This window comes from Thunnus albacares, chromosome 5 (assembly GCF_914725855.1).
Source record: "Thunnus albacares chromosome 5, fThuAlb1.1, whole genome shotgun sequence".
Lineage (NCBI taxonomy): Eukaryota > Metazoa > Chordata > Actinopteri > Scombriformes > Scombridae > Thunnus > Thunnus albacares.
In genome coordinates, this window is record NC_058110.1 from 23,128,985 (window position 1) to 23,155,961 (window position 26,977).

General features: G+C 40.9%; 1 protein-coding gene across 2 annotated transcripts; it reads right to left on the reverse strand.

Moving 5' to 3' along the window:
- Positions 1-110: 110 nt before the first annotated feature.
- On the reverse strand, positions 111-25,442 carry LOC122982525 (fibulin-2-like). 2 transcript variants are annotated; one of them, XM_044351871.1, is made up of 17 exons: positions 25,342-25,442; positions 21,423-22,867; positions 14,711-14,825; positions 14,089-14,218; positions 12,296-12,497; positions 11,374-11,589; positions 10,483-10,593; positions 9,807-9,908; positions 8,880-9,011; positions 5,419-5,556; positions 3,986-4,126; positions 3,569-3,697; positions 2,853-2,978; positions 2,323-2,439; positions 2,086-2,214; positions 1,575-1,698; positions 111-1,191 (listed from the first exon to the last, which is right to left on the reverse strand). In XM_044351871.1, the coding sequence occupies exons 2-17, from the start codon at positions 22,792-22,794 to the stop codon at positions 834-836; spliced, it is 3,642 nt and encodes a 1,213-aa protein (XP_044207806.1). In that variant the 5' UTR covers positions 22,795-22,867; positions 25,342-25,442; the 3' UTR covers positions 111-833. The 2 variants fall into 2 exon arrangements, with proteins under 2 accessions (XP_044207806.1, XP_044207807.1); XM_044351872.1 differs by lacking the exon at positions 8,880-9,011.
- Positions 25,443-26,977: the final 1,535 nt, after the last annotated feature.

Genomic DNA, 26,977 nt, shown 5'->3' on the forward strand with positions numbered 1-26,977 from the left:
ACAAGTTAGTCAAGTGAAAATGACGATGATGAAAACGATGATTATAAAACAAAAACACACACCACACTCCTCAACAAATAATGTTCCTCTTCATAAACATAATCAGTCAATACTCACCAAACCACATTGGTGTGTTTTAATATTTTACTAAAATACTTTGCGGCTTATGAATCTAGCATAAAAAATATGATACATCCATCCATAATGTGTCTGATTACAAGGATACAAAAAATCACTATATAGAGTAACATTAAATTAGTTATAAAAAATACTTCAAAGACAAAACAAAAACAGCAGCGCAGGGTAAAAGAAAAGGTGGAAACATGGAAACTCTTACAATACAATTTCATGTGCTTTCACCACAGTGTTATCAAATCACACATCGCCATCTGATAACTGGATGATATGAGCAGGAAACCAGGATATTAGAAAAAGAGCTGGGCAGAGGATAGAGGTCGCCTGTTATCATTTTTATGTTTTACTCACATATAGTTAAGATAATTAATACAATGGCAAAATGCTTCATTCTGGTGGTATCTTTATATTTTGAAAGTTTATATTTTAGCCTTAGATTTGAATGGACTTTTGAATGAATGTGTTTTGTGAGCCATGGAAATGAATAGCATTACAAAAACTGGCACAAAGCAGACAGTTTCTTTCTGAATATTCTACTACTATTACAGCAGTCTTTTGATATTCGTTTCAATTGGACATAAGCAAGATTAACTACTCAACTCCATCATAACAGACAGTGGTATATTTATGAAATTGTTAAATAGTGATACGAAAAGTCCTCCTGAACTGGTCCATAGCGGCCACAGTTGAGCCAACTGTTAGAGCGAGTTGGCCGTGATGAAGACGTAAATCCTGGCCTGGAAAGTGGTAAACGTCCCCTGTCTCCAAAGCTTCATATCTACGTTAATCAGGAAATCCCTTGGACCCTCAACCTGTCGGTGTAAGTACACAGCACCCGTGTATGCATTCAGCTTGCGGGTGCTGAAGTAGTTCTCCTCATTTCCCTGGGTGATGCTGACAATAACGTTGTCTCCAGAGTAGGCAGGGGAGGGTCCGATGCGGAAGATCTGAGCGGGGATGACGATGTTGGACTGGAAGCTGAGGTAGTAGTAGGTGATTCTCAGAGGTGAGTTTTGACACTCCAGGTAGTTGGGACAGCTGATCCGCTCACAGCGACTACAAAGGACGCAGGGAAGGTCAGAGATGTTAAAAGATAATGATTCAAAACACTCAAACATTCAAACACTTAAGGCTACAGTATGAAATGCTGTGAAAAATGAAGAAATATTAAATAATCAAATCTTCAAAAACAGAGACAAAGCAAACAAAAGCTATATTAAGTAGATTCCAACAGTTAAACTGATGATTTAAACAGATTTTTTTTATCCTTTTGCTCTCACTTCTTGTTTTAAAAGGGTAAAAATATATATCTTAGATACAAAATAATTATCCAATCTCAAATCTATTACAAAAACATAACAGAATGTCAACCTCTTGAAAGATCAATGAAGCATCATATTGAACACAAGTGTGGTTTTCAAACTGATTTTATCACTTACGTGTCGGACACTTTGCGGTAGTTTGGTGGACAGCTGAGAGAAAGGCAGCGGTAACCTCCTTGGATGTTGTAGCAGGTCTCAGCTAGAGAGCAGTTATGGGCCCTTGTGGCACACTCATCGATATCTAAAACACACAGTTAATGCACACATGCTGGTTTTACTGCCTGGAGAGGAGGATATGTGTTCGTCACAGGATAATTGAACTTTGGGGAAAAGCCTCATTGCTGAAACATGAAAGACAAAAACTTGTCCTTGTGGGGGAAATTGCTCAAGTACAAAATTCAAATTAGCATGACAAGATTTTTAGGCCAATAAAGTTTTATAGACTGTGTAATTATTGAGCCACTGTAAAAGTACCAATTATATTTATCAGAGCATAACCATTAATGTACACTCTGTGAAGAGTTAAATGGGTGCAGAGACATTTTTAAAATCTATTTCAAAGCAGAACTCAATGAGGCAAACTTGAAGTCTAGCAACTACAGGACAGTATACATTTATATGCTTTCACCTCTGCAGGAGCGTCCATTTGGCGACATTGTGTATCCATATTCAGGACAAGAACACTGGTAACTGCCAGGAACGTTCACACACTTATAGGTACACAGATGGCCAATGCTCTGGGAGCATTCGTCAATGTCTGGTTGACAAGAAGGAGGTAAATCATGTGAAACTGATTCATTAACTTGTCTGAACATAAGCATGGTATAAACATGGTATTCCTGATGTGTAATAGAGCGTGCCCCACCTTCACAGGTGTGCCCATCCTCCCTGAGGTAGTAGCCCTGTCTGCAGTAGCACTGGTAGGAACCGTAGATGTTGGCACACTCCTGACTACAAGGGCTGGCCAAACACTCATTCACATCTGGAGATTAGAGGTTAGAGCTCATTACTGTCACCATTCACTTGAGCAAAGGATTTTCAATGTTTTTATCCTAACATATAAAGAAGGTGTTGTTATTAAGCCAATTATGTTTTTACTGGTTTGTGCTTGAAGGCATTGCATGATATACAGTACAATACACTAATACCACTAACTGCCAGCCCTCTTCAGCAATATTCTGTATAGTGTCCAGCTTTAATGTCAGCTCAGTCAAGGAAATCTGCACTGTTCATGCAAACACACACACACAGGCCTGGTCCACCCACAAACACATACTGTACATAGACACAGGCATATTTTCACGCACAAATTCACAAAAACATACAACGACAAGCACCAACACGCACACATGGATGCACAAACACCCACTTAAGCAGACATTTACACACACACACCTTCACAGTTCTTGCCATCGCCGGATAAGCGGAAGCCAGAGGAACACGAGCATTCATAGGAGCCTGGGGTGTTCTCACAGGTCTGGGCACACAGGCGTCCTGGGTAGCGCCAGCACTCATTTACATCTGAGAGGAAGAAGCAGTGTCATCATACCTCTATAAATGTGTATTGCATTTGTGTGTTTGCACCCATGTGTGCAAGCGCGCGTGTGCAACCAAGCATGTGCGGGTTTGATGACCTACACGAACGGGTACGTGCGCATGCCTGTGCGTGTTTGTGTGTATGTCAACGACAGTGTGATGTGAGGGGACCAGCTGCTTGCTGATAGTCTAAACACTTGAGCAGAGGCCATTATTATGAGAGTCACAACACAGTGAATCACAAACAGAGGGAGCAGCAGCAGAGGCAGAACGGAGTACTCTGCAGCAGGAGATGTGATCGGTAGCTAGGCCAGTGGCTACTGCAGGATCCAGCAGCGGAGCCGAGGATACAGCAGCAGCAGCTCTTCCACCACAGAATAATAAACAGGAGCAGCAGAGGAGGAAGACAAAGAGAGGTGGCTGTACAGTAGTCCAAGAGAATGAAAAAGCAATGAACGGTGGAAGGAAGGGAAGGAGAGAGCAGAGTGAGCAGGAAACAGTGACAGAGTAGGGAAAAGACAAAATATAAAAAGCTCTAAAACCTCTGATGATGATGCGTATGACGTCCAACATACCTACACACATCCTCCTGAATGAGTCATACTGATAGCCTGTCTGGCATTCACAACGATAGGAACCAGGCAGATTGTGGCACCGCTGGCCCTCTCCACATCGATGCAGACTGTTCTGACACTCATCCACATCTACAAGATGCACAGGAATGGTGAAGAGATAAAGGAATTAATAAAATGACGATCATAACATTCAGCTGCAAATGGTGTTTGCAAACAACTCAAATAACATCAATTATTATATAATTTATTATTTTTTGATTCTTTACAGGTACATGAGCAAATATCTTGGTCTGAAACTCTGTATCATTGTGTAACCTCTCTTGCCTGCATGCATCACATCCTCTGCTGACAGTGTCCTTAAGTTTGTATATCAAATCTGATGACATGTTCTTCATGTGTAACAGCCAGAAATCTTACCGATGCATCTGCTTCCATCGGGACTGGCGTTGTAGCCACGGCTACATATTATCCTCCTCTGGCACATGTAGGATCCCACTGTGTTGATGCAGTTAAACCCTGAACTACATGGCTGGGCCACAGCGCCACACTCATCAATGTCTGGTACAGAGACAAAGAAAGAAAGATGGAGAGAGATACAGGAAGAAAAAGGAGAAGAGGGAAGACCCAAAGGCACAAAGGCAAGGCATGGGAGACCAGAGGGCAGCTCTTTAGCCACGCTGCAATATCAAAGCAAACACACATCACACAGTTGCATCCCCGTGGATAACTTTGTTGTGTGTGTGTCTGACATTTTCTCATTTCTCAGAGCATTTCTTTTACACTCCTTTTACAGTGGTGTCGGCTGCCTCGACATGCCCCAGTTCCTGCCCCTGGGGGCTAATTCCACAGCATCAGTTTGTACTGGAGGAGGACAGAGGATTGGCTTTTATCCACCCCTCTGCAGCCCCTAACAGCAACTGCTCTGATCTCCTGTCTGTGTGGCATTTAACCCCTCTGTCACTGCAGCCCTGCTGATTCACCTGCGCGACGCACAACCCTGTGTCTAAAGAGACTGTGATTCACCTGTGGGGAAATTTTCTACCTGGGCTGGTTCACTCACCTGTGTTTGGGAACAAGACAAAACTACGTCTGACTGTTATATAAAACAAGGCTAAAGACCCTTGTTTGCTGGTTATATAACATTGAACCTTTACACGGGTTTAATGGGACATATTTTTGCAATATAATCCATGAGGGCTTTCTATTCCAAACAAACACTTTATCACTTTATTCCCTCTAGTAGCACAATTCAACCAGAAAACAAGTAATCATTGAATTAACACCTCCATACATTTGGCCTTCAATCTTTGAACCCTTGCAAACAGCACTGGAATGGACATTAAAGGATAGGTTCATATTTTCCAAGTTTTTTTTGAATAATCACATGCCCATATGTACTTTAATATAGCTTTTGGTCACTGAAATCATACCTCCTTACTAAACAGGCCATAAAGAGATCCCTGCCTAATGTGCCTCCAAAATCCACAGTCCTTCTTCTGTGTAATAAATGCACCCCAAAGTTCAGTTGAGGCTAATATGAGTTTGTCAAATCAAATGGGTATTTTCCAAAGTTGCTTTCTTTTTATACAGAAACCTCTTTCTGTTTCACTTTCTTGGAAGGTGATTGCTTTCTCGGCAATCACCTTCAGCCCCCCCCCCCCCCCTTCTATTCTGAGGAATAGAAGATGGTGAGTATCTCTTCATAGCCAGTATGGACAGGAGGAATGACTACAGTGACTAATAACTCTTGAAATGTTCATGTGGGCATGTGAGTATTGCTTTAAGACAGACTTGAAAAAATGTGAACCTAGTTTTTAACAATTATATCAGTAAGAAAGGAGGTATCCTACCTATACAGTTGCCCTGTGTGCCCTGGGTAAAGCCCACAGGACAGCGGGGTTTAGGGTTGCACCTGAAAGAGCCCTCGGTATTCACACACTCAAAGCCAAGCCCACAATTATGGCTCCCCTGCTCACACTCGTTGATATCTGTGGAAGAGGATGAATAAGTGAGCTAATGAGGACTGAGGAAACGATTAATTGCTAATAACACACAAATCAAACATCATTAGTTTCAGTCTAATAGTCCACTGGATGTGTTAACTACAGTGCATGCCATGTACATGTAATGCCATATTTCACCACTGGATGGCACTGTGGTGCAATGGCAGATTGTAAGACTCACTTCTACTGCTGTTCGCCCATCAAGAGTCTCTTGCTGCCAATAATTTACCGGTTACTCAAAAGCAAAAGAATTGTATTACAATTTAGTAATATTATCTTAACTAATCACTAATCACTACGACAGTTTATTATTTCAACTAGAAGAATGCCTCTAATGAGTAAAACCAGCAGAAATTACATACAGAGGTCTTACTGTGCAGTGTGTGAGGGAGTATCTACCCCCCAGAGTCCTCTAACACCTGTCTACACAGAGATTTACCTCCCGTCAATCAGCCCTCCACATCTGTTGCCATAGTATGAACCAATGCTGGTGGGAAATCACAATCTCAAAAGAGCACAAATTGTGGTGCATACTGTATGTATGAGAGTGCATAATGCATGAGTGTCTCATGTTTTCTAACAGGCCTGCAGCACTGTAATTGCTGTATAGGGGCCTAAACCAGCTCTGGCAGGCAGCCCTGTGTATATATGGTAGGTCTCTAAACAGCAGATAGTGATTGAGCATCTTGCTCCTGACACAAGCCTAGCAAAGTCTGCAAGGGCTGAGTATACCTGACAGAGATGGAGACACAGAGAGAAAAGCCAGGAAGCAGGATAAATGTGTGTGAGATTGGCAGTGACCTCCCTCACAATGAAGGCAAAGGCTTCAAGGAACCTAAATAGGTCAAAGAGTTCACTTGCTGCACAGTATGTGAGAATTTTACAATACAGTCCTCCTCAACCTCTTAGATGCCTAGATGCCGTGTATGTCCTCACCTCCATTCAACAAGGAACTGCAGGGAAATGTAATGGGGTCCACATTGTACAGAATTTGTTTGTAGACCCTTTAAGTGTGTGTTTATTTTTTTCCAACTTTATGCAATTTAAAACGGCTGTAATCCAAAGAGCATGAAAAGGAGTTGCCGGGAATTTCCATCTAAACAAGATTAGTCGTCTCGCCAACACAGTGACAAAGGCAATTACACCCTATTCATTCTGGTCAGTTGTAGTGTGGGTGAGGAAACCCCAGATAATGCAATAAAAGGGTCTGGTTTGATGCGTGTGCCGCTTATTTCTGAGAGTGTGTTAAAGATGTCTTTCCAGAAACCAACAAGAGATGGACAACACCAAAACATGTGTATATGATTTGCAGGAGACTGGTTATACAATTAGGGTTCACATTCTTGTAAATTTTGGATTGTTTAGCTTTGGTCCAATGAGCCCTATGAATGAGTTTACATTGAACGAGACCATGCCAAGCGCATATATAAGAGGTACGTACCCTTTTAAGTACCCCTTCCCATAGCCCATCAGATATATTCTCACCCAGGTCCTCCTCCCATGAGGATTTAAGTCATTTAATGAGGTGGTTTGTAAAGAACAAATTTCTCTATAGATTATTGTCATGGTATCTCTCAGAGTGGGAAATGGGGTAAGAAAAGTGTCTAACTGTGTTTCACCAGGAAGGGTGGGGAATCAGGGATCTATGCTGCGGACGTAACTCCGGATCTGTAAGACCCTGAAAAAATTATGTCTGGGTAGACCAAATTTAACAAGTAATTGTTCAAACGTAATAAATGTATTGTTAATATAGAGATCTCTACATCTTTTAATACTGAGACTAGACCACGTTGAGAAAACATAGGGGGAAATCTGGGTTTGAGGCTACCGGAGCGGAAAAAGAGGTTGTCTGAAACCCAAAATGGCATCTAAATTGATTCCAGATCTTCAATGTTGTTTTGATACATATTTTTGGTGGAGGAGGAGTAAGGGCCTGTAATGGAGGAGTGAGCAAGGGAGGACAGTGATGCTGGTATGGATGGGGTAGCCTCCATCTCTAGCCCAATTGGGGATGGAAATCATTTTGACTATGTGAGTGTCACTATACATGTATAATCACACTTTTTATGAGTAAAAATTGTTTGGAGAAAACAAACATTTTGTCACTAATGTTTTTTTAATGACTTTTTGTGATAATTTTTTGAGCCTTACTCTTAGCACCCAATTGGGTGATGTTAACAGAAAGTGCATGGAGTCAGTGAGTGAGTTTTGGTAATATGTGCATGACGTCTGTCAATATGACACTGAGAAGAAGGGGTGCGATTTTTGACACAAAATGCATCAATCTGCTGCTAAGAGTCATTCTGCTCTCAACCCAACCGGTCAAGGCCGCCTATCTAGAGCCTGGTTCGGATCAAGGTTTCTACCCATTAAAGGGGAGTTTTTCCTTGCTGCTGTCACCAAGTGATTGCTCATGAGGGAATGTTGGGTCTCTGTAAAGCAAAGAGTGCAGTCTAGACCTGCTCTATGTGAAAAGTGCCCTGAGATAACTTCTGTTGTGATTTGGCACTATGTAAATAAAATCGACTTGACTTGACTTGACTCTGTTTAGAAGGGAAAGGAACACAATTCAGTTTCTCCCTATGTGGTGAATTTTTGAGAAGAGGCAAAAGGCGAGTTTCATTACAGTCTCTTAGTGAGCCACGAATAGGGAATAGGTAGCACAGCACAAAAAAGGTTTTTTCACTCCTCGCTTATGCCTGAAGTGGCAGCTGTTGGAGGCTCACCGTTAAACACACTTTCTTGTTAAATGCTCATTTTGCATGATTGAACATTCTTTATGTTCATAAGGAGCTGCAGATTAGTTGGGTCTCTTTACCTAAGCCCACAGAAACCCATCTGCAGTGGCAAACAGCACTTAGAGCACATCTAATACTCATCTTAGGGGTTCTTCTTCCTGAACACTGCTGCTGCAGGCCCAATTTATGGTGCATGGAAATAATGAGACGTATTGGGAGGTTTACTACTGCAAGTTGGGCGCCGCCTACAGAAAGAAAAGCTAGGCAGTTCTTCATACAAGCAAATATTTCGGAAATAGCTCTCTGAGTAATATTTGTTATTATTCCCTCTTGTGTGTGTGCTCACATGTGAAATTACATAATCACTGGACGTGAAGAATTAAAAAAAATCTAATTTTCAATACTTACTCTCAAGGGTGGAAAAAGTGATTGTTTGTCTGAACAATGTCCTTTCCTTAGATTGTGAACATGCAGTAGTACAAATGCTCTCTTGGTGCTATTTACAACATATTCACTGTGGGTGGAAGGGAGTACTTTGATGCTGCTTAACGCTGATAAGGTGTAGTGTACCTTCACAAATGTCATTGTTGATCTGGTATCCCGCGGGACAGGTGATCAGTCTCTGACAGATATAACTCCCTGCAGAATTTACACAGCGCTCATTCAACTGGCAGGCGTGCGTGGACAAACACTCATTTATGTCTGGATGTCGAAAAAAACAAAAGAATAAAAGAGAAATGTGTCAGTGTGAAGAAAGATAATGAATAATGAAAAGTGCACAGTAGAAGATGCTGAATAAAAAGGGAGAGATGTACAAAAATACCATCATCTGAGCCCTGACATGTGTCTTACACTCAGCAGTTACAGGCAGGGGTCAGACCCTCTTCTGGGAGACAGATTAGGGGGGAAAGGCCACTGGGTATAACATCCACACAATGAGAAATTTGTCACCACACTGAACTGCTCTCTGTGTCACTGCCACAGTTGGCTGCTGTCAAGCTGGAGACAGACTGGTGGTTATGGCTTATTTAAAGATTTATCCCCAGAGACACAGACATATAGAGCAGTAGCTGATTGGTCTCATGATAAAACGCACAGTCCACCACCATTCTGAGTGGAAATAAAGGGTAAAGGGCATGCAGTCAGAAAGATGTATCGTGATAATGCATGGATTGTTGGGATAATCCCTCTGGTAGAAAAAATCTCCCATTCTGGCTTTTTTTTTTTGGTCTGCATCACAGTGTGTTGCTGAGAGTGAAGGGGATTAGGGCTGTATCTCCTCTGCAAATCTAGAGGCGCTGATGAGAGAAAGAGACAAATCAGTGGCAGACATTCTTGCCAAGAAACTCTCCTCGACTGGAACCAAACTCCTCTGAAAACGAGGGCTAAAATTAGGAGCCATTTTTCACTTCTGTGATTGCACAAAATTTCCACATGCTACCCTGACGTGATGTAAGAAAATGTTTTCAGCATTATATGTAAGTTTTAGTGCCTTACCCTCACAGGAGCGTCCATCAGACATCAGAGAGAATCCTGGGAAACAGGAGCATTGTGGCCTTTCGCCCACTGGGGTGCACTGTTGCTCACAGGGGCTGTTTCCTGCAAACATTAGTTAGTTTAAATGAAATATACTGTACTGCTACTCCACACAACAGTATTTAGGGTGAAACAGAGGCAAGCTTTGTGGGCCTGTGTGGGAGACAGAGCAGTATTTATTTTTTTTGTGTATTTCCATTTGTTCATTTCCTTTTTCCAGGTTGATCCCTGACCTGGTCATATTGTATTTCCTAATTTTGGTCCAACAGTGTTGTGGACCTCCACCCTGGTGTCATGGAAACCAAACAAGAGAAACAAAATGTGACCCTGCACAAATTATGATATGGAGAACTCATGAGAATGAGTGGTTGATGTTGAACACAAACTAACCTTTGATACCATCTCACCGCTTGTGTTTGACATTTGCAGTGCAATAACATTTCATGGAAATGGTGAGTTTGAAATAATAACATGTCAGTCTATGGCAACCTGCGCAGGCTTCTCTTCTAAACATATTCGACTGCATCAAGATGCATGTTCCAGTCACTGATTTAGCGGTAATGATGAATGAAAGTGCTCATTGTGAGCTGTCAGGCCTGTAGCTCCCGCTCCCCTCATTAAGCCGTACATGTCTAACCTTCACAGGGGTTGAGTGGGACAGAGTGTTGGGTGGGGGATGGAGGGAGTGAGGTGGGTTCCACCGCCGCTCTGTCATCCTCCTTCAGTCTGTTCTCCTCTTCCACCGTCTCTGCAGAAACACGAATAATCTCATCACAGGAGCGTGCCATTACACTGTAATCAAGAATTCTACCTCTGCCATCTACTGCGGCCTTAGTTAGAGGCTTAAACTGTGTGCAATGCCTGCGTTTTCATCTAACGATATGAAGCTAGCAGCTAGATGAAAGTTGTAATGGCAGTGAAGGTGAGACAGGAAAAAACATAGCCTGCAGACAAACATTTGGGTTTATTAGTGAGCCCCATCCCTCACTGTAATTTGCTGAGAGCTCTGGCATTAGTATCCTGTTGAGACAGGCTTGTGTTGGTGAAAGCCACTGTTAATTAAAGTCTGGTACACTGCACTAAAGTCACACAGCATTACCAGAAAATATGTCTCATACTGTACATCTGAGCAGACCTCCGGCTTTCAGGTTGTGCAAAGACTGTTTTTCAAACAGTGAAAATGTTAAACTGGAAAAGCTTTTCGACAGCAGTGTAAGTGTGATTAGTTGAGCATCGCTGTCAGTCCAGGAAAGGGATGTTAGTGTGTGATTTGAATAACTATTATTAGGCAGTATCAGGGCTTGCAGACAGGAAGGAACTCAAAGACAGCAGGAAAATAATACACTATGAATGTGTAGACAAGCTGCAATAAATGGGGTCTTCCTGACGGGAATGTGGACTGTAAATCATATTTCAGAAGAGCAAATGGCAGAGAGAGTCTCTTCCATGTATGCTGGCATCATTGGAAATGTCTGCCAGCACTGTATGACACTACTAATGACAATAAAATTGGTGGTCTTTGCTTTACCTTGTGCACAATTGAAAGCGTCCTCTTGCAGCACATATCCAGGGAAGCACTCACACCGGTAAGAGCCTGGTATGTTGACACATCTGTGGTGGCAGATGTCTTCATATATCAGGCACTCATCCATGTCCTCCACCTCAACAGGACCCTCCACCGCATTCTCCCCGTCCCGCTCCCCACCGATGGAGAAGGCCTCTTTAGGGTACAGGCTGTCAGACACTACAGCACATGGAGAGAGTGGCTGTTGTTCTCACGGGTAATAAAACTGTATAATGATATGAATAACTGCATAACAAGTTTAAAATAGTTACATACATTCCCCTGAAGGAGAACACCTTTTGAATATAATAATACAGTCCACAATGATAAGGAGCATTTCTTTTTTTGGTTGTTTCTATTGTAATGTGTTTTTTTATAGAGATAAATATAAGGCATCAACCACTCCCACATACCACATCATTCATATCCTAAACAAGTTGCAACGCCCTTCCCTAGATGGGCTCTTATAAAAATCAACATGAATTTAAAATGAGCCAAGTTTTCCAACTCATAGCAGTCAAATCAAATCTTGTATAACAATACATCTAACAAGAGAGTGGTTTGCTGAAACAGAAGTGAGAGCGATGCCAGGCAGGCAGGTACTACATCTCTTAGAATTATAGTAGAGTGGGGTGGACTGGGCTATTATACTTTGCCCTGGGAGGTGACTGAGGAGCATCATTTTTTCTGCAGGGCTGGGGGCCTTACTACAATGCTTCTTTTAACAGCAACCATAAAGAAAATGGATTGTCTTCGGTTTAAATCTGTACTTTTTCCTGGCAGTGCATCAGTTACATGCCGCGCCCAACGCTACCCCTTCCCTTAACATGAAGCGTGCAATGCATTTCAGGGTTTGTGTATTTGTGTGTGAATTTGTTGACAATACCTTTTTCTGGAGGTGAAGTCGAATCGAGAGCGGGCCTCTCTCTGACAGTGTGCCAGCCGTCTCGATTCCCATCCCCCCTGTCCTCTCCCTCGCAGCAAGTGAGGAAGACGTGTCTGCAATGGAAGCCCAGGTGCTGGTGGGCTTCGCAGCGGTGCCCCTCGCTGCGGAATTGCAGCCCAAGAGAGCAGCAGCCACAGCACTCCTGCAGGTCACACAGTCAGTCTTTACACACATGTGCTCATGGATCATGTAGCTGTTTAGAGTAGCTGTTACATGTAGGAGTAAAAAATCAAAATTCTCTTTGACCAGAAAGTCTGCACTCACTAGTCCAAACTGTATGCAATGTTTGTTTTTAGGTAATCCAGCGTTGTGGCTCTGGGTGGTCAGTTGGTGCCCCACTTTGGTCCAGACTAAAATATCTCAACACCATTGGATGGATAGCCATGAAATTTTGTATAGACGTTCATGTTGCCCAGAGGAAGAATCCTACTGACTTTGATCATCAAAAAATGTCCTCTAGCACCACCATGGGGTTGACATTTGTGTTTCAGTGAAATGTCTTGACAACTATTTGATGGATTGTCATGAAATTCGGTACACACTTTCATAGTCACCACAGGATGAATTGTAATAACATTGGTAATCTCTAAATTTTCGTCTAGTGCCATCATCTGGGCAAATTTTTAAATTAATCTTTATAAATACCTGCAAAAATAATGACATTCCCATCAGCCTCGGCTGTACTTCGAATTGAGTGCTATTTGGAAAATGTGAGCATGCTAAGCTGGGATGGTGAACATGGTTAACACTTGCTAAACATCAGCATATTAGTGATGCCATTGGGAACATATCAGAGTGCTTACGTTAGCATTCATCTCAAAGCTCTGCTGTGTCTAAATAGCCTCAAAGAGCCTCTAGCATGGCTGCAGACTCTTAGTCTCTCTTAGTCTTGAGCAGTTGAACTTTGATAGTTACAAGTATGAATTTGGGGCAACTCTCCCCTTGCTTGCAGACTCTCACTCTGTTTCCCTGTAGCTCTCAGCAAGATCACCACTGAGAGTGCACAGGGGCATGGCGAAACATAAAACTGAAGTAATGACCTCTGTGATGTAGCGTGGTTGTAGAGGGCATAATATTACTATATCTACAGGGGTCCTAAGAACGGTGGTGAAAGCCAATATTTAACAGCTGTACTGCAGCAGAGAGTCGATAATGGCCCCATGCGGCTCAAGGGCTTCTGAGTAGGTGAGTAAGTTTCCTTCAACACACAGGTCAGATGGCAAATGATTCGCTTTGGGAATCTGGACAAACACAATACAGTTACACCATGACTAGAACCTCACGGAGTGCCTAATAGCCTAATATCTACCACTGCTACTGTTTTACCACATCAATTATCAGAATGTGTTTCCACAATTTCAGAGAGGTCAAAACAATTGACGTCTGACATTTCCAATTGCTGAGATCTTCTCTGAAGATGTCAAAGCTTGTAGCACAGTGGGAATCTTCAGTTTTAACTGGCTCTAAATCACTTGTCTAAATTAAATAAGGTAATTGAATGACCAGGAATTGGCACCAAAGCAGTAGTCCTCAGAGGAGATATGGAGAATAAAGTTGTTCAGACACTGCACAAAGACTTTTCCTGACTGCAGACAAGTGCCATCTACACATGTTTTCAATTCCACTGTGACTAATGCAGGCTTAATTTGAAATTTACAGTGTCATTAAGTTTGACTGTGAACCCAGTGAACTGTGTTTGCCCTTTCCCGTGGTATCTGGTCATAGATACTTGCCTTGTAGGAATCGATCCCACATTTATCGCTGGCTTCCTCTTCACACATATTTCCCCCTCTGGCTGCATTCATTCCAGCCAAACACCGACTTTCTCTCAGGGAACCGAAACAGCACTGTTGTTGGGTAGTCCTGGCAGAGAAAAGCACACAGGAGAATGGACTGCAGAAGTGTTTGGACTGCAACTGTGGCCCTACAGCAACGAGTGGGCTGGCTATTCTTCCCACAAGTGCTGCTACAGAGCTGACTGTGTTTTTGAGTTTCTTCTTTTCTAAATTTAATTTAAAAAAAGAAAGTGTGTCTTCTGTGGAAACTTAAATCTTAATCATTTAACAGTCAAAGCCCTGAAGGCATTCAGTAATTCCAAAGAAAAAAATAACTTTTGTGATTCATCTTGAAAGAAAACACATCATAATTTCAAAATATGAACATTTCCTTGTCATTATGTCTTTTGTACATTTCAGTAATGTCCCCTTCAAATTCACCTTGGCGATAAATCCAATAAAGAAGATAAACAGGGAACTACTTGCCATAGAGGACTATTTAAGATGATTTACAGTGTGTTGGATTTAATTATAAGAATTAAGTTAAATGATGTGAATGGGCGTTTAATAATGGTCCTACCAGCAGATGGATTGCCTATCTTTAGTGGGTGGCTCCATGTTGTTGCAGTGACCATTAGCTGAAGCCCATTTCTCCCCTGTCTCACAGCAGGTCTTCATCAGCTCCTTGGCAGACACTGTAATGAAACACAAACATGCAGGTCCAGATTTATCCCACTGAGTGCAGCCAGGGTTTCACATGAAATAACGGTTACAATGTGAATTCAGCTGGAATAGGAGGGTTAACATGTACCATCATAGAGATGCTTAAAGTGTATTTGAAGTGGAACTGAATTTCATCTTTCGTGGAACGTTCGTCTCATAGAAATAGACTTAGAGTTGGCTTTGGTGACGACACACTGAGAATAGCAAGTAAGTTCTTTGTTTTCTTTTCAGACTCCTTGACTCTGCTCTCACTTTCATTGGCAGAGAGAAGCACGAAACCCAAGACTCCATAAAAAACTTACCTTCAGAGTAAAATTGTCTTTTTTTTGTTACATCCTGGCTAATCAGAGCTGAAGCAGGGGAAAGAGTCACACATTAGCACTTCATTTCAAACTGGGTCATGGCGCAGACAGAGCAAAAACACATTATCCAGTTTACAGGGAAAATATATATGTGTTACTTCAATAACAGGGCAGCGCATTCCAGCTTTGATTTGTGGCTCCTGTGCTACTGTAGAAGACTCAACTCATGACATTTATGTTCTCCCAGTTAGTCACACCATACAGGACAAAATATTTGTTAAAATGGATTTACACAAAACACAATCATTTAGAGTTTTAGGTGAGCATTTTGTGTTTTTACTTTTACTACTGTTTTAACTTATACAGTGTAATCAGACCATAATTAACCTTAAATTTAATGTAGCATGTTTGTTTTATTCTGTTTTATGTGATTACACTGGCACACACTGGATTTATGATTATAGTACATGATCATAATATAATTAAGTTTACTGTTGGATTTGGACCACTGCTTTATCAATCTAGAGTGATAGTAGGCCCATAGATAAAACAGTGTATATTGTGTAGCTGTGAACAGGCTGAGATATATGTAAGTGTGTGAGGTCATCCCAGAGATGGAAACTGATTATAACAGGACTAAAAGAGTCTACAGCCATACTAGCAGCTGTGTGAAGCAGTGCTGTCTTAGACTCAGCTGTGCTTTGAGCTAAACGCAAATGTCAGAATGCTAACATGTTCACAATGTAGCACTAAACCCAAAGTGCAGCTGAGGCTGATGGGAATGTCATTAACCAAAGTATTGGGAAAATAAAAATTTTGACCTGATTATGACACTAGTTTAAAAGTTAGGGGATCACCAAAGTTATTGCAATGCATCCTGAGGGGGTCATGAATACTGAACCAAATTTCATGGAAATCCATCTAATAGTTCCCAAGATGTTTCAGTAAAAACCAAAAAATGTCAACCTAAGGAAAAGTGCTTTGGATCACCAAAGCCAGAATGATTCATCCTCTGGGAACCATGAATGTCTTTATACTCCATCCAGTAATAGTTAAGACATGACAGTCTGGACGAAAGTAGTGGACCAAGAAACCAACACAGCTAGCACGGCTTAAAATTATATGAAAAACCATCTAAACTTTAATTAAGAATTTCTCATAGGATGGTCAGTTTAAGCCTTAAATGAGGGTGGAAGTCAGACTGTCAGCACAGTTGTCTGAGAGTGCCCAAGGCCATTTTAGCATTTAAACTTCCACATCCACTTTATTTTGGTTGAAATACCTCTCCTTACTTACCCATACATAATAAGACTGAGGCAATTACTCAGAACAGAGCAAGTGACGGCTGCAGTGTGCATAATTTAAAGGTTAAGAAATGAGAAAATCTAAACCTTGAAAGGCACAATGACTCTTTGATACAAAACTACAGTATCTGTGCCAGCCGTGCATTTAAACAAGTCTCTTTGAACCTGAGTGGATGTATATTAAAAGACAGAGAACATAATTATTCATCCTCCTTCCTTCTGCCACCTATTCATTTTCTCCAGGTATAATCAGTTCACTCATCATGAATGTCACTCAAATTTGCTCCATATGTCCACTCAGACTGCGGGATGTATACACATTTAAAATACATACAGTTCATGACCATGTTTACAAAGGATTAAGTGGATGAACCAGTGAGGACTTTGGAGGGATACTACATTTCACCAAAATAGCTGCTGAGCTATATCTGATCTCTAACCAGGTCTCTTCCTGTCTCTTTGACAGACCTTCTAATCAAGCCCTCATAGCAATTTGTGCAATTCAGCTGTGCGGTATTTAGCTAAGTTGATTTATTGTGCTGACACAATGGAGATCTCAGATGCAGGCTTGAAAGGTGGCTGAGGACCATCTCTCTGTCCCAGGCCTGTCATTATATCTGTCCATTAGACTAGCATTAACACCAGATGCTTTACTCTTGTCCAAATCCAAAACTGGTGACATCACACCCTCTGAAAATATGGAGCTAGAATAACAACCAAAAAGGGCAACTCTCAACATGTCTGGAGGTGTCATAAAGCAGTGCGCTGCCACTAATCAAAGCTCATGTGTCTTTTCTTTTGTGGACTTGGCGGTGATTTACAATACAGGTGGGCTGGCGAGAGCAGGACCAACAATGTGAATAACAGCACATGCCAAGGGTCCATGACATACAAAACTCAGGTGGTTGAACATGTCAGATGATTGATGCTGAAAGCCTAAAAGCATATTCGCGTTTGAGTGTGTATGTATGGTAGTGTGTGTGTGTGTGTGTGTGTGTGTATGTGTGTGTGTGTGTGTGTGTGTTAGCGCAGGCCTGTGTTAAGCTCGAGAGGGAGTGACACAATGTTCTTCTCACCTTCAACATGAGTACTTGCAGAGATATCTTGTCTTTTGAAACACATAATCGCTGTCCAAGAACAGCTGTCTGTGACATAACAGGGAGGACTCTCCTGCTGTCACCATGACTTCATTTCTAGAAAGGCCAATTCAGGTTTCAATTATCGACGACTTTTGTCTTAATCTCCCTGAGACTGTGAGCCAACAGTCGTTTAATCCATCTTTTTGTAGTCTTAACTGGGGTTAAAGTTAGTTGATGTGAGCCCTAAGGGCTTGCCTCAGTCTTTGATGGTTTCACACAGTAACTTCCAATCCAATTACACCTCCTTGTGGTTAGATAACCTGAATGAAACACTAAAATACACAGTCAGAACTTGTTGCTATTGGTGCACTGAATTATTGAGACATCCTGTATAGCTTGTGTTTTCTACAGGTGTCACATGTGTTCCTGACACACCCAAACATGCACATACCCACACTGTTCTGTAAATTATTTACAATATAACATTGGCATTACAGACTCTTTTTGCATATTAAATTGTTGAGCATATTCAGCTGCATGCCTCTGACCAAATATTAACCACAGTCCTGTAATTTGAACCTGTTTCTTATTGCCTTATTATTCCTTATATATTCCAAGGTGTGTTCAAAAATCAGAATACAGGAAATTCGCTCATTTCTTGCCAGAGGAAATCTGTCCAAATCCAGAATTGGGATCTGATAGATAAAAATAACACTGAGCCCAAAGAAATAATATTACCTAGTTGACAGTCTGGTTAGGAGTAACTATTTTTATTCTATCAGTGATGGATAAACATAAATGAATGTAAGATTACAATATAAAAATAATATAAAACATATAATGTATCATTATAATATTTGTATGTCTGAAAGCATCTGTATACAGCTGCACTTTGCCTGTATGTTAATGACAGAAGTACAGATGGGTACCAGAGACAGATCTGTTAATGTGTAACAATTTATCACCAATCTTTACATATACAGCAGGTCTTTTTTATGAGTGGTTTCCTGCATCTGGAGCAGATGTTTTCAAGCTGAGTTCTGAGCAGCATCGGTGACATGTGAATCGGGCGGTTTTTCAGTAAGGATGTGTTTGCGGATGCGAGATTTGCCAAGATTCATGGCCAGCTCTGGTATTCACCCTGCTTTTCATGCTAAAGGAAAATTATACATCTGTTCAGCCCACTCCCATATGCAGCATGTTGTGACAGTGCCGTTGATAAAAACAAGTGCCGCTCTAGTTTTTTCCTCCTCAATCCAGATGATTTTTATGCTTCAGCCAAGTATTTTATCAACTTATCCATGTCTAACATTCTTCTACATTGGTTCAACATTATGGTTGGTAGGGAAGGAGCGCGTGAGTAGAGGTGTGCTTTAGATGAGGTGATTACTGGGAAGACTGGGAAACCAGTAGCCTCACGGGAGACGGGTAATCACACTGGCTCATGAGGGAGCAGTGAGTAGCGTCTGGCAATCAAGCCACAACAGTGGTCTCATTCATCACATGGGCATTATGCCGCTCACAGGTACAACCCCCAAGAAATCCTATACCAGGTCCAGCCAAGCATTAGAAAGCCTAAACAATCCCATCCCCCTTCTGAGCACACATTGCCTCTGGTTGGGAAGGGAGAGGGCAAATAAGGAGGAGTTATTGACTGAAAGTAAAAAAAAACATTTATTTTGGGATTTGTTCCACAGAAAAGACAGACCATTAATGTTAATGTGAAAAATGGTTGTGTTCTTGTTATGCTGGCTCTTTCCCTCTCCAAATAACTTTGGCATCCTTTGCTAATGGCATTGATAACAGGCATTAGTCAAGGCCTTTATCAGCTGGGTTTTTCCTGTCTAGGCTTTAACATGTCACCGCTCTGGAAATCTTCCCTTAGTCCAATGACCTTCACCAGAGAAGCTTTAGTCAGTGTCATTCCACAAACTGAGTAGCCAGACCGGCTACATCAAGCTCAAAGAAGAAGAAAAAAAAATCCTACCTCAGCTCAAACTGTCTTCCATGAAGCTATAATTTACAGTTGAGTAGCTGGACTCCATCCTAATGCGCTTACACTCAGTGTTGAGGACATCAGTCAAAGTACATCTCACAAACATTTTACCCGGACTTGACCTGGTCCTGTAGCATTCCTTAACAAAATTGTGAATGGCAAACAACAACAACAAACAGTCAATTTCTAACATAAATTCTCCAACTTCAGGCCGATGAATGAACTTGACAGGTACCTCTGAAGTTCACCTCACAGATGCGTTCAGCATATATTATACATACCTATGGAGGCCAGGTGCTGAAAGGAAAGAAAAGTCCTGACAGGTCTCAACAAAAATAATAGTGTTGTAAAGTAGGTTAACTACACACCTCTGGACTGCTGTTTGCTGGAAAAAAAATAAGAAAGAACTCTCAGAATGCTAAACCAATTTCTTAATTTTATCAATGAACCAGTCATAAGCATGATAATTTAATCTACTCATTTTAGGGAATGTTATATATAGACTACCTTGTTGTCATAAAGCTATAAAATACGGAGAAAATTATGATCAAATCATGTTTTCTTGTCAGGATGTTTATTAATCATCATTATTTTAGGGACCTGCATAAAATCACATTCTTCTAAATAAATGTGGATTATTATATGGGACTATATAGGATTAGATTTACTATATGAGAGTCAATATTCTAAAAATTCTGTACAGTGTGTAATCTAGCTTCATATTTTAGAATAATCCTTGGTGCTTTTCTTCTATTTTCCCATGCAGTGTAAATCATCTTCTAGACATTGTTGTAATCACTTCATCATTTACTTTCCATCCCAGTGCCTGCAGTCGATTGGCCTTTGTGCCCTGAAGGAGGCTGATCTGTTTGAGAACATGTTCATAATGACATGAAGGATACAGGCAGGAGGTACAACCTCAGGACTCTCACTGGAGCAAAGTAGGGAGAGAAATTGCAATTTCAGCTGCTCTTATAGGATATATCAGATATATTAGAAGCATAATAATGTAAATATGGCACCAGGCTTAATATTACTCGCTATTTGCAAATCTCTAGAGGAATAAATAAACCATTCTCTCAACATGAACTGAAAATGAGTACATAGTAAGTATAGGGCTTTTCTCTTCTGAGCAAGGTAGATAAATGCTATCTAGGGAAAACAGCCTTTCCATGGACAATTGTTTTTCCTGGACCACTGCCAGCTTGAATAGAGTGATTATGAATTCCTCCTCAAAAGACAGGATGTGAGAGGAGGAGGAGGAAGATGTCTCGTGAACAAGTAACAACCTAACATGGGCTATAAATCATCGTTTTATATTCTGATGTCGGCACTGAATTCATCAGAACATTTTATGTTAATGTTACTGACCTCTTGATGACCAATAAGTCCCTTTGCTTGCTGTAATCACTCCTCCTGTTCGTTCATACTGGCCATTAAGAGATCCCGTCATAATTCATTTTCATTGTAAGTGATGGGGGACAAATTCCACAGCCATCCTTCTATGCTAAAATGTATTTAAAAGTTTACTTAAAGCTGTCCAAATTCCCTATTTCTGTTATGATCCTTCCTCTGCAATTGAACAGGAAAACACTGTCTGTCAAGACACAATGAGGGATTTTTTTTTACAAAGAAGACTATCTGTGGAAGATTTCCACATCATTTGAAGAACACAGATGGCAGAAGCTCCACATTATTTTCTATATATATTTTTGCTCAAAACAAGGAGAGTGGATTTTGTCCCGCATCACTTACATTGTTAGCACATTTAGAGGGGATCTTCTAACTGTCAGTATGAACAGGAGGAATGATTAGAGCAAGAAAAACCTGTTTCAATGTTCATAAGGGCACTTGATGATTGTTTTAAGACTTGAAATATATAACGTACCTTCTGCATCTTCTTCTTCATCCTGAGACTGGTAGTTGTGGAGGGTTTGAGCTTGTCTGTCAGGCTGCTCTCCATCCTCCCTCATCCTGACTGGAGCTCTGCTGGTGGGGCTGAACTGGATAGTCGGGTATGAACTCTGTTCTCCACCATGAGGCCCTCTGGGCTCCATTGAGACTTTTTCTTGGCCCCTATGGCTTACAGAGTGGGAGCTGCCCTGACTATGTTTGTGATGACCAGACTGCCTGCCCACCTTGTTGACACGGGTCGTGTGTGCTGTGTCTCTTAAAGAAGTGTCCTGCACCACTCTGTTTCTGTTGCTGTTGTGTCTATTGGTCCTTTCTCCTATTTCCTGTTGCGGCTTGTGGTTTTCTGTGGTCGCTTTCTGTGCAGTTGTAGTTGTTAGCAATGTTGATGTTTCTTTCCAAGCCCCAGTAGTGGTTGGATCCATTTTATGTGTGACCTCATCCTTGCTGTTCCGCTCTGGATCAGAGCTTTTTTGTGTGTCTCGCAGCTCATGTTTTCTGTCATCATGCGAGCTGAAGGATGCGGAGCTTGACTCTGGGTAAGCTGGTAGTACTGTAGTAGATTCCAGTGGTCGGGCCAGATCTTGAATAGTGGAAGACGTTGGCTCTGCCAGTGTATAGTCATAATCCTTTGTGCCAAAACTGGGTGTGTCCGGCTTATACAGTGGTAGAGTGCTTCCCAATGCCAGCTTGGAAAATGGTCCAGGACTCGTTTGTCGGCTGTCATGATGTCTGTTAATGTCTCTCAAAGGGTTGTTGTTCTCAGTGGTCGTAACCAACACAGGCTTATTAACACTACGTGGGTCACAGCCGAGAATGGGTGAACACATTAAGTTTCCACCTTCATTTGGACAATGGCAAACCTGGCACTGGTCTATCTGAAAGGAATGTCCCGCCTCATACTTCTTGTTGCCATGGGAGCAGCCAATTCGTGCACACTCCTGACATCCATCTTCAGGTTGTAAAATATCGATGCAGTTGGGGGGAATTTCAGGGCACAGAATAAAATTACAGCTTATCTTCCCTCCTCCCTGGGGACAGGAGCATTCTGTACTTCCGAAATCCACAAAGTAGGATTCCCCTTGTGGGACTTTCCCTTTCCGGAAGCCTGCTTGGACACAGTCGTAGTACTGGTAACCCTCACAGATGCAGCCCCTTTGTGTACAGGTGGGACAGCAGGCACCTTTTTCCAAAATCGTTTCGATGCAGTTCTGCAGAGCAGGACAATCCACACCTGTGCAGTCTTTCTGGCTTACACAGATGTCCAGGCACAGCATCATCCAAAACAAAAACAATGTTGCCCTCTGAACGTTCATTTTGTATAAAAAAGTACAAAAAAATTGAAACATTTCAAGTCTTCAAAGTAAGCTTCTCTTCAGGCTAGATTTGATTCCAGGTGAGAAAGAATTTGTGTCTTTTAGCCTGTGAAAGTAAACACTGGTTAATAATATATTTATAGCACAAAAGTTGTCTGTCATTCAGCTTGATACCAATCAGTGTCTTATTATTTTTGGATTTTTTTTTTTTTTTTCACAGTTATGATCAAAAACACATGTTTTGACTTAATAACCTGTCTGCTTTTATTTGACCGCCTGCCAAATATACGTTTTTCCATGCCTACTCTTTTGGCACCACAGGGGATGTAGGCTGTGGTTTATATTTGATTGCACATGGAAATTTGGCCAAAGGTAAAGTTGACTGAGGGAAATATGTACAATTATAACCCAACAAAAATTGTCAGTTGTTGAAAAAACCATGTTGAAATAATAAAACCTCCCTTCTATGACACTGTAATAATTTTCCATGCAAAAACAGTGTGTTGATTGTGTTGCATGGAGAACTGCTTATCTAAGTTATGAATTGTACACTCATAAAATTGTCTGCTTCTGCGGAATACGGTGGGAATGTTGTGAAAGTCATTTGAGTCCATTGCTAACTTCTCCCAATAGCTGGTGGAGCATAAACTGTCTCAGTAAACAGTGCTCTTGTAAGAATAACACACAACTAATTCTGTATAAACTAGCAGAAATACTTTTATAAGAAAATAGCATAGTTTGTAATTTATCAAGTAATATAAATAATAGGAATGAATGCATTTTATGAGATTTCTGAGCTTTTCATTACATGTCATACTGTACAGAGGCAGACTGGCAGCTCAAAGTCAGAATGTGACAGGCTTGATCCTGGTAGTAAGTGATCTGACTTCAAATCAGAGAGCATTTTGAAAACCAGGTGTTTTCTATTTTACTTTTCCTGTTTTTGCTTCACTGCTTGCTTTTGTGCCAATCGCAGGAGACTTATGTGACATTTCATGCTAAAAATCTGGCTCAAAATTGGAGATTAACTCAAAATCGTTCTGCATGACAAACTTGTTTGTAGACATTTCCTCCTGAAATGTTTCTAGCCAGCTTCAGTCACTTTCCACAGCCTGTTTTGCTATCGCATTTTTCCCAAACTGCATGTCCTTGGAATAGATTCCCACCAAAAGAGGAGCTGTTACGGAAGGCAAAGGATGGCAGATGTTTACATATTACTTTTCTTTCAATAGAAACAGCAAATTCTTGAGGGCTTGAGAGTCTGGAGATATTGCTGCAAAACACAGCATCTATAAGTATTGATATACAACTTACAGTATAACTTGTCATCTTTTTGGAAAATAAAACAACCTGTTGGAAGACGGTGCATCTGCCTGACCGTGTGCTGATATTGGGAAATCTATTTCCAGTCTATGCAAAACATGCAATGCATGAATTTAGTAAGTAATAACAATAAAATCTAGAGGTGATCAAAATAAATGTAACATCTGTAGCCCTGTCTTCCTTCATAACTCAGGCAAAGCTACAAAAGAACTAAGTGCACTGCAGCTCCATTTAGAGAATCAATGATGTCTTTGTGTTCTGTGGGTACAAAATCATTTTACCAGATCTTGCAGTCTTTTAACTGGCACATGGCCCACTGCTATGGTGACTTACAGTGTTGAACTCAGCCCAAAAAGCACCAAAACCAAAACTCTGTGTTTTTCTACAACATTCGCAGCAAGTGAGAGGGAAAATGTAATACAGAGAGGCCAGTGGGTGATAAATAAATCAGGTGGACTGAGCATGGAACTCATCTGGTTGTAGCTTTAAATGCTTTGATAGGGTTGTTTTCTGTCAATGAAAAATAGTCTGTCGGGTTGTTTGTTCAGCTATCAGTTCGAGGAATGTCTCACAAAGCATTACAAACAACGGCTGTGTGCCTTGTCATCTCAGTAGCCAAAAATTGACCTTTATCCTTTTGCTCACTGACATACACACACACACACACACACACACACACACACACACACACACACACGTGCAAACATTGTTTTTCAGCATCTATTAATTCCTAAACCTACAAGCAAACACGCTGAGACGTGAATCCTCGCAAACTTCAATGATGGGAAATGAATTAAAGAATGAGTCGCTTATTTCAGGGAGATTTTTTAAAAAAGTTTTCTGAAATGCATAAATTGATAACTTCATTAATTGTTGTGATCAGACCAGTCATTTTTTCCCCTGCGTGTTGAACAAGACTCAAGAGTCTTAGATGTGACCTAAACATTTGAACCTTACAGTCGTATAGGCACACATATAATAGCATGTAGGTTACTTATTTAATTCTCCTTTTTGTCAGTTTTGACCAGGAATAGCACTCCTATTCGACAAATCACCAAATATCATACAAGATTTCACATATAATTTCACTGATAACAGAGCGTGTAATTTAAATATTTGTCCCAGTGCTTCTGTGTTATCCGTCAGGGGGAAAGCAAACCGCTCCACGTATAAAATCATACAATGATATCGAGTGATTTATTTCTAAAAAAAAAAAAAAAGAAAAAGAAAAAGAAAAGAAAAAAACACATTGCTTACCTTGCGTCCCTGATCTTGCAGTGCTGGTGTGCTCCTGAAGAAAACTTGTGCGTAAAGTTTAGTTTATGCCCTGAGACCTACTTGGGAGGCTGGGAGCGCCCTCTCTCTCTCTCTCTCTCTCTCTCTCTCTCTCTCTATTTATCTCTCCTCTCTCTCTCTCTCTCTTTTGAGGGCGGGACAAACTGGAAATATTTCCACTATTTTAAACGCTTTCGAAATAATTTCAGTTCCTTCTTCTCATCCAAAAAATGACTGAACATGTCGCGACTTTAGTGGGAAATGTGTGATAATCCTGAGGTTAATCAGAATACTGCGAAAAAGAATATGATGAAGACAGCATCACGAGGCCGTTTAAAAATATTTAAGTGACACGAAAATCACAGATATGCTTATTTTCATACATATCACGTCTTTACAATTATCACTGTTTAACCTCAGTATATTTACAACTACACAGATTCAAATTAGGTGTCAAATTATTGACTGGTACGCTGTTTACTCCCTCAGATGCCAACAAGCCACACTGATAAATCAAGCTCATGCAAGCATTATTAGGTATCACATGATGACTGTGATTTTGTCAAAACACCGTTGTGAATAGGTTAATCGTGTTACAGCTGTAATCACTGACATTTAATAAACTGCAATAGGTTCAAGTGTCTGTTCTAAAGAGACTATAGTGAATTTTATCTTTTAAATATCTCTGTTTTTTCTTGTTCGATCTGCAGGGTCATTGAGTCACTACTGGGAATAAATATAGACAAAAGCTACCTCAGTGGATGAATAGACTGGTCAGACAAGCAAAGGGGCAGTGGGGCCATTTGGCTCTTTGTTTCAGGGGTCTCCCTTGACTAATCAATGACAGAGATGAGTCAGTGGCCCCATTATTTTTTTTCTCTTTTCATTATAATCAAATGCACTCAAGTCACAGAATACAAGGACCTCCCAGGTTCTCTTGAATGTCTGTCCTGAATGAATGAAATATTTATCTCTAATCTAATTCACAATTCAGGGAAAAAAAACTCTGTTTAGTATATTTGTGTGTAATATTTACATTGAATCCATTCAAAAAAGGACATGTAGTATCTAACAACCCTCTATATTAAATGTTATCCCAGTCTAACCTATGTCTGGTATTCAGGCTGTATTATAACTCTACAGGAGACAAATGTATGACGCAGGTCTTCCGAACACAAGTTCAACTTGCAATTGACCCACTCATATCATCATAAATAACAAGAGCTAAGTGACCTTGGAGCTGGCTAATCCCCAGAGAAGCTGTTGTCACTCCTTTGTGTAGTCCTAACACACAACCAAGCAACGCCCATATAAGCTGCTAACCCTCAGAATGGTAGGCAAGTAAAAACACCACCAAAAAAAAAAAAAAAAAAAATTATATGAAATCTTCCACAGATGTTGTACAGATGACAAAGATTACATAACACACATAGCCCATGACCACCTGCAGTGACATGTCTGTCGCAATACACTGCACTATTCTGGTAATTGCCAGTTCAGAAGTGAATCATCTCTTGTGTTATTTCGACAACTATTCATGCTGCTTTCAGTTCTGAATTGTACACATTCAATAGCATAAAACATAAATCACCTCTGTGACTAAAAATCAGTGACTGAA

Coding starts and splice junctions, on each gene's coding strand:
- LOC122982525 (XM_044351871.1), bottom strand. CDS start 22,794: ATGTTTCAATTTTTTTGTACTTTTTTATACAAAATGAACGTTCAGAGG. Junction 11,590..12,295: donor GACTTCACCTCCAGAAAAAG/GTATTGTCAACA, acceptor CATGTGCTGTAG/TGTCTGACAGCCTGTACCCT. Junction 2,979..3,568: donor ATTCAGGAGGATGTGTGTAG/GTATGTTGGACG, acceptor TCTTCCTCTCAG/ATGTAAATGAGTGCTGGCGC.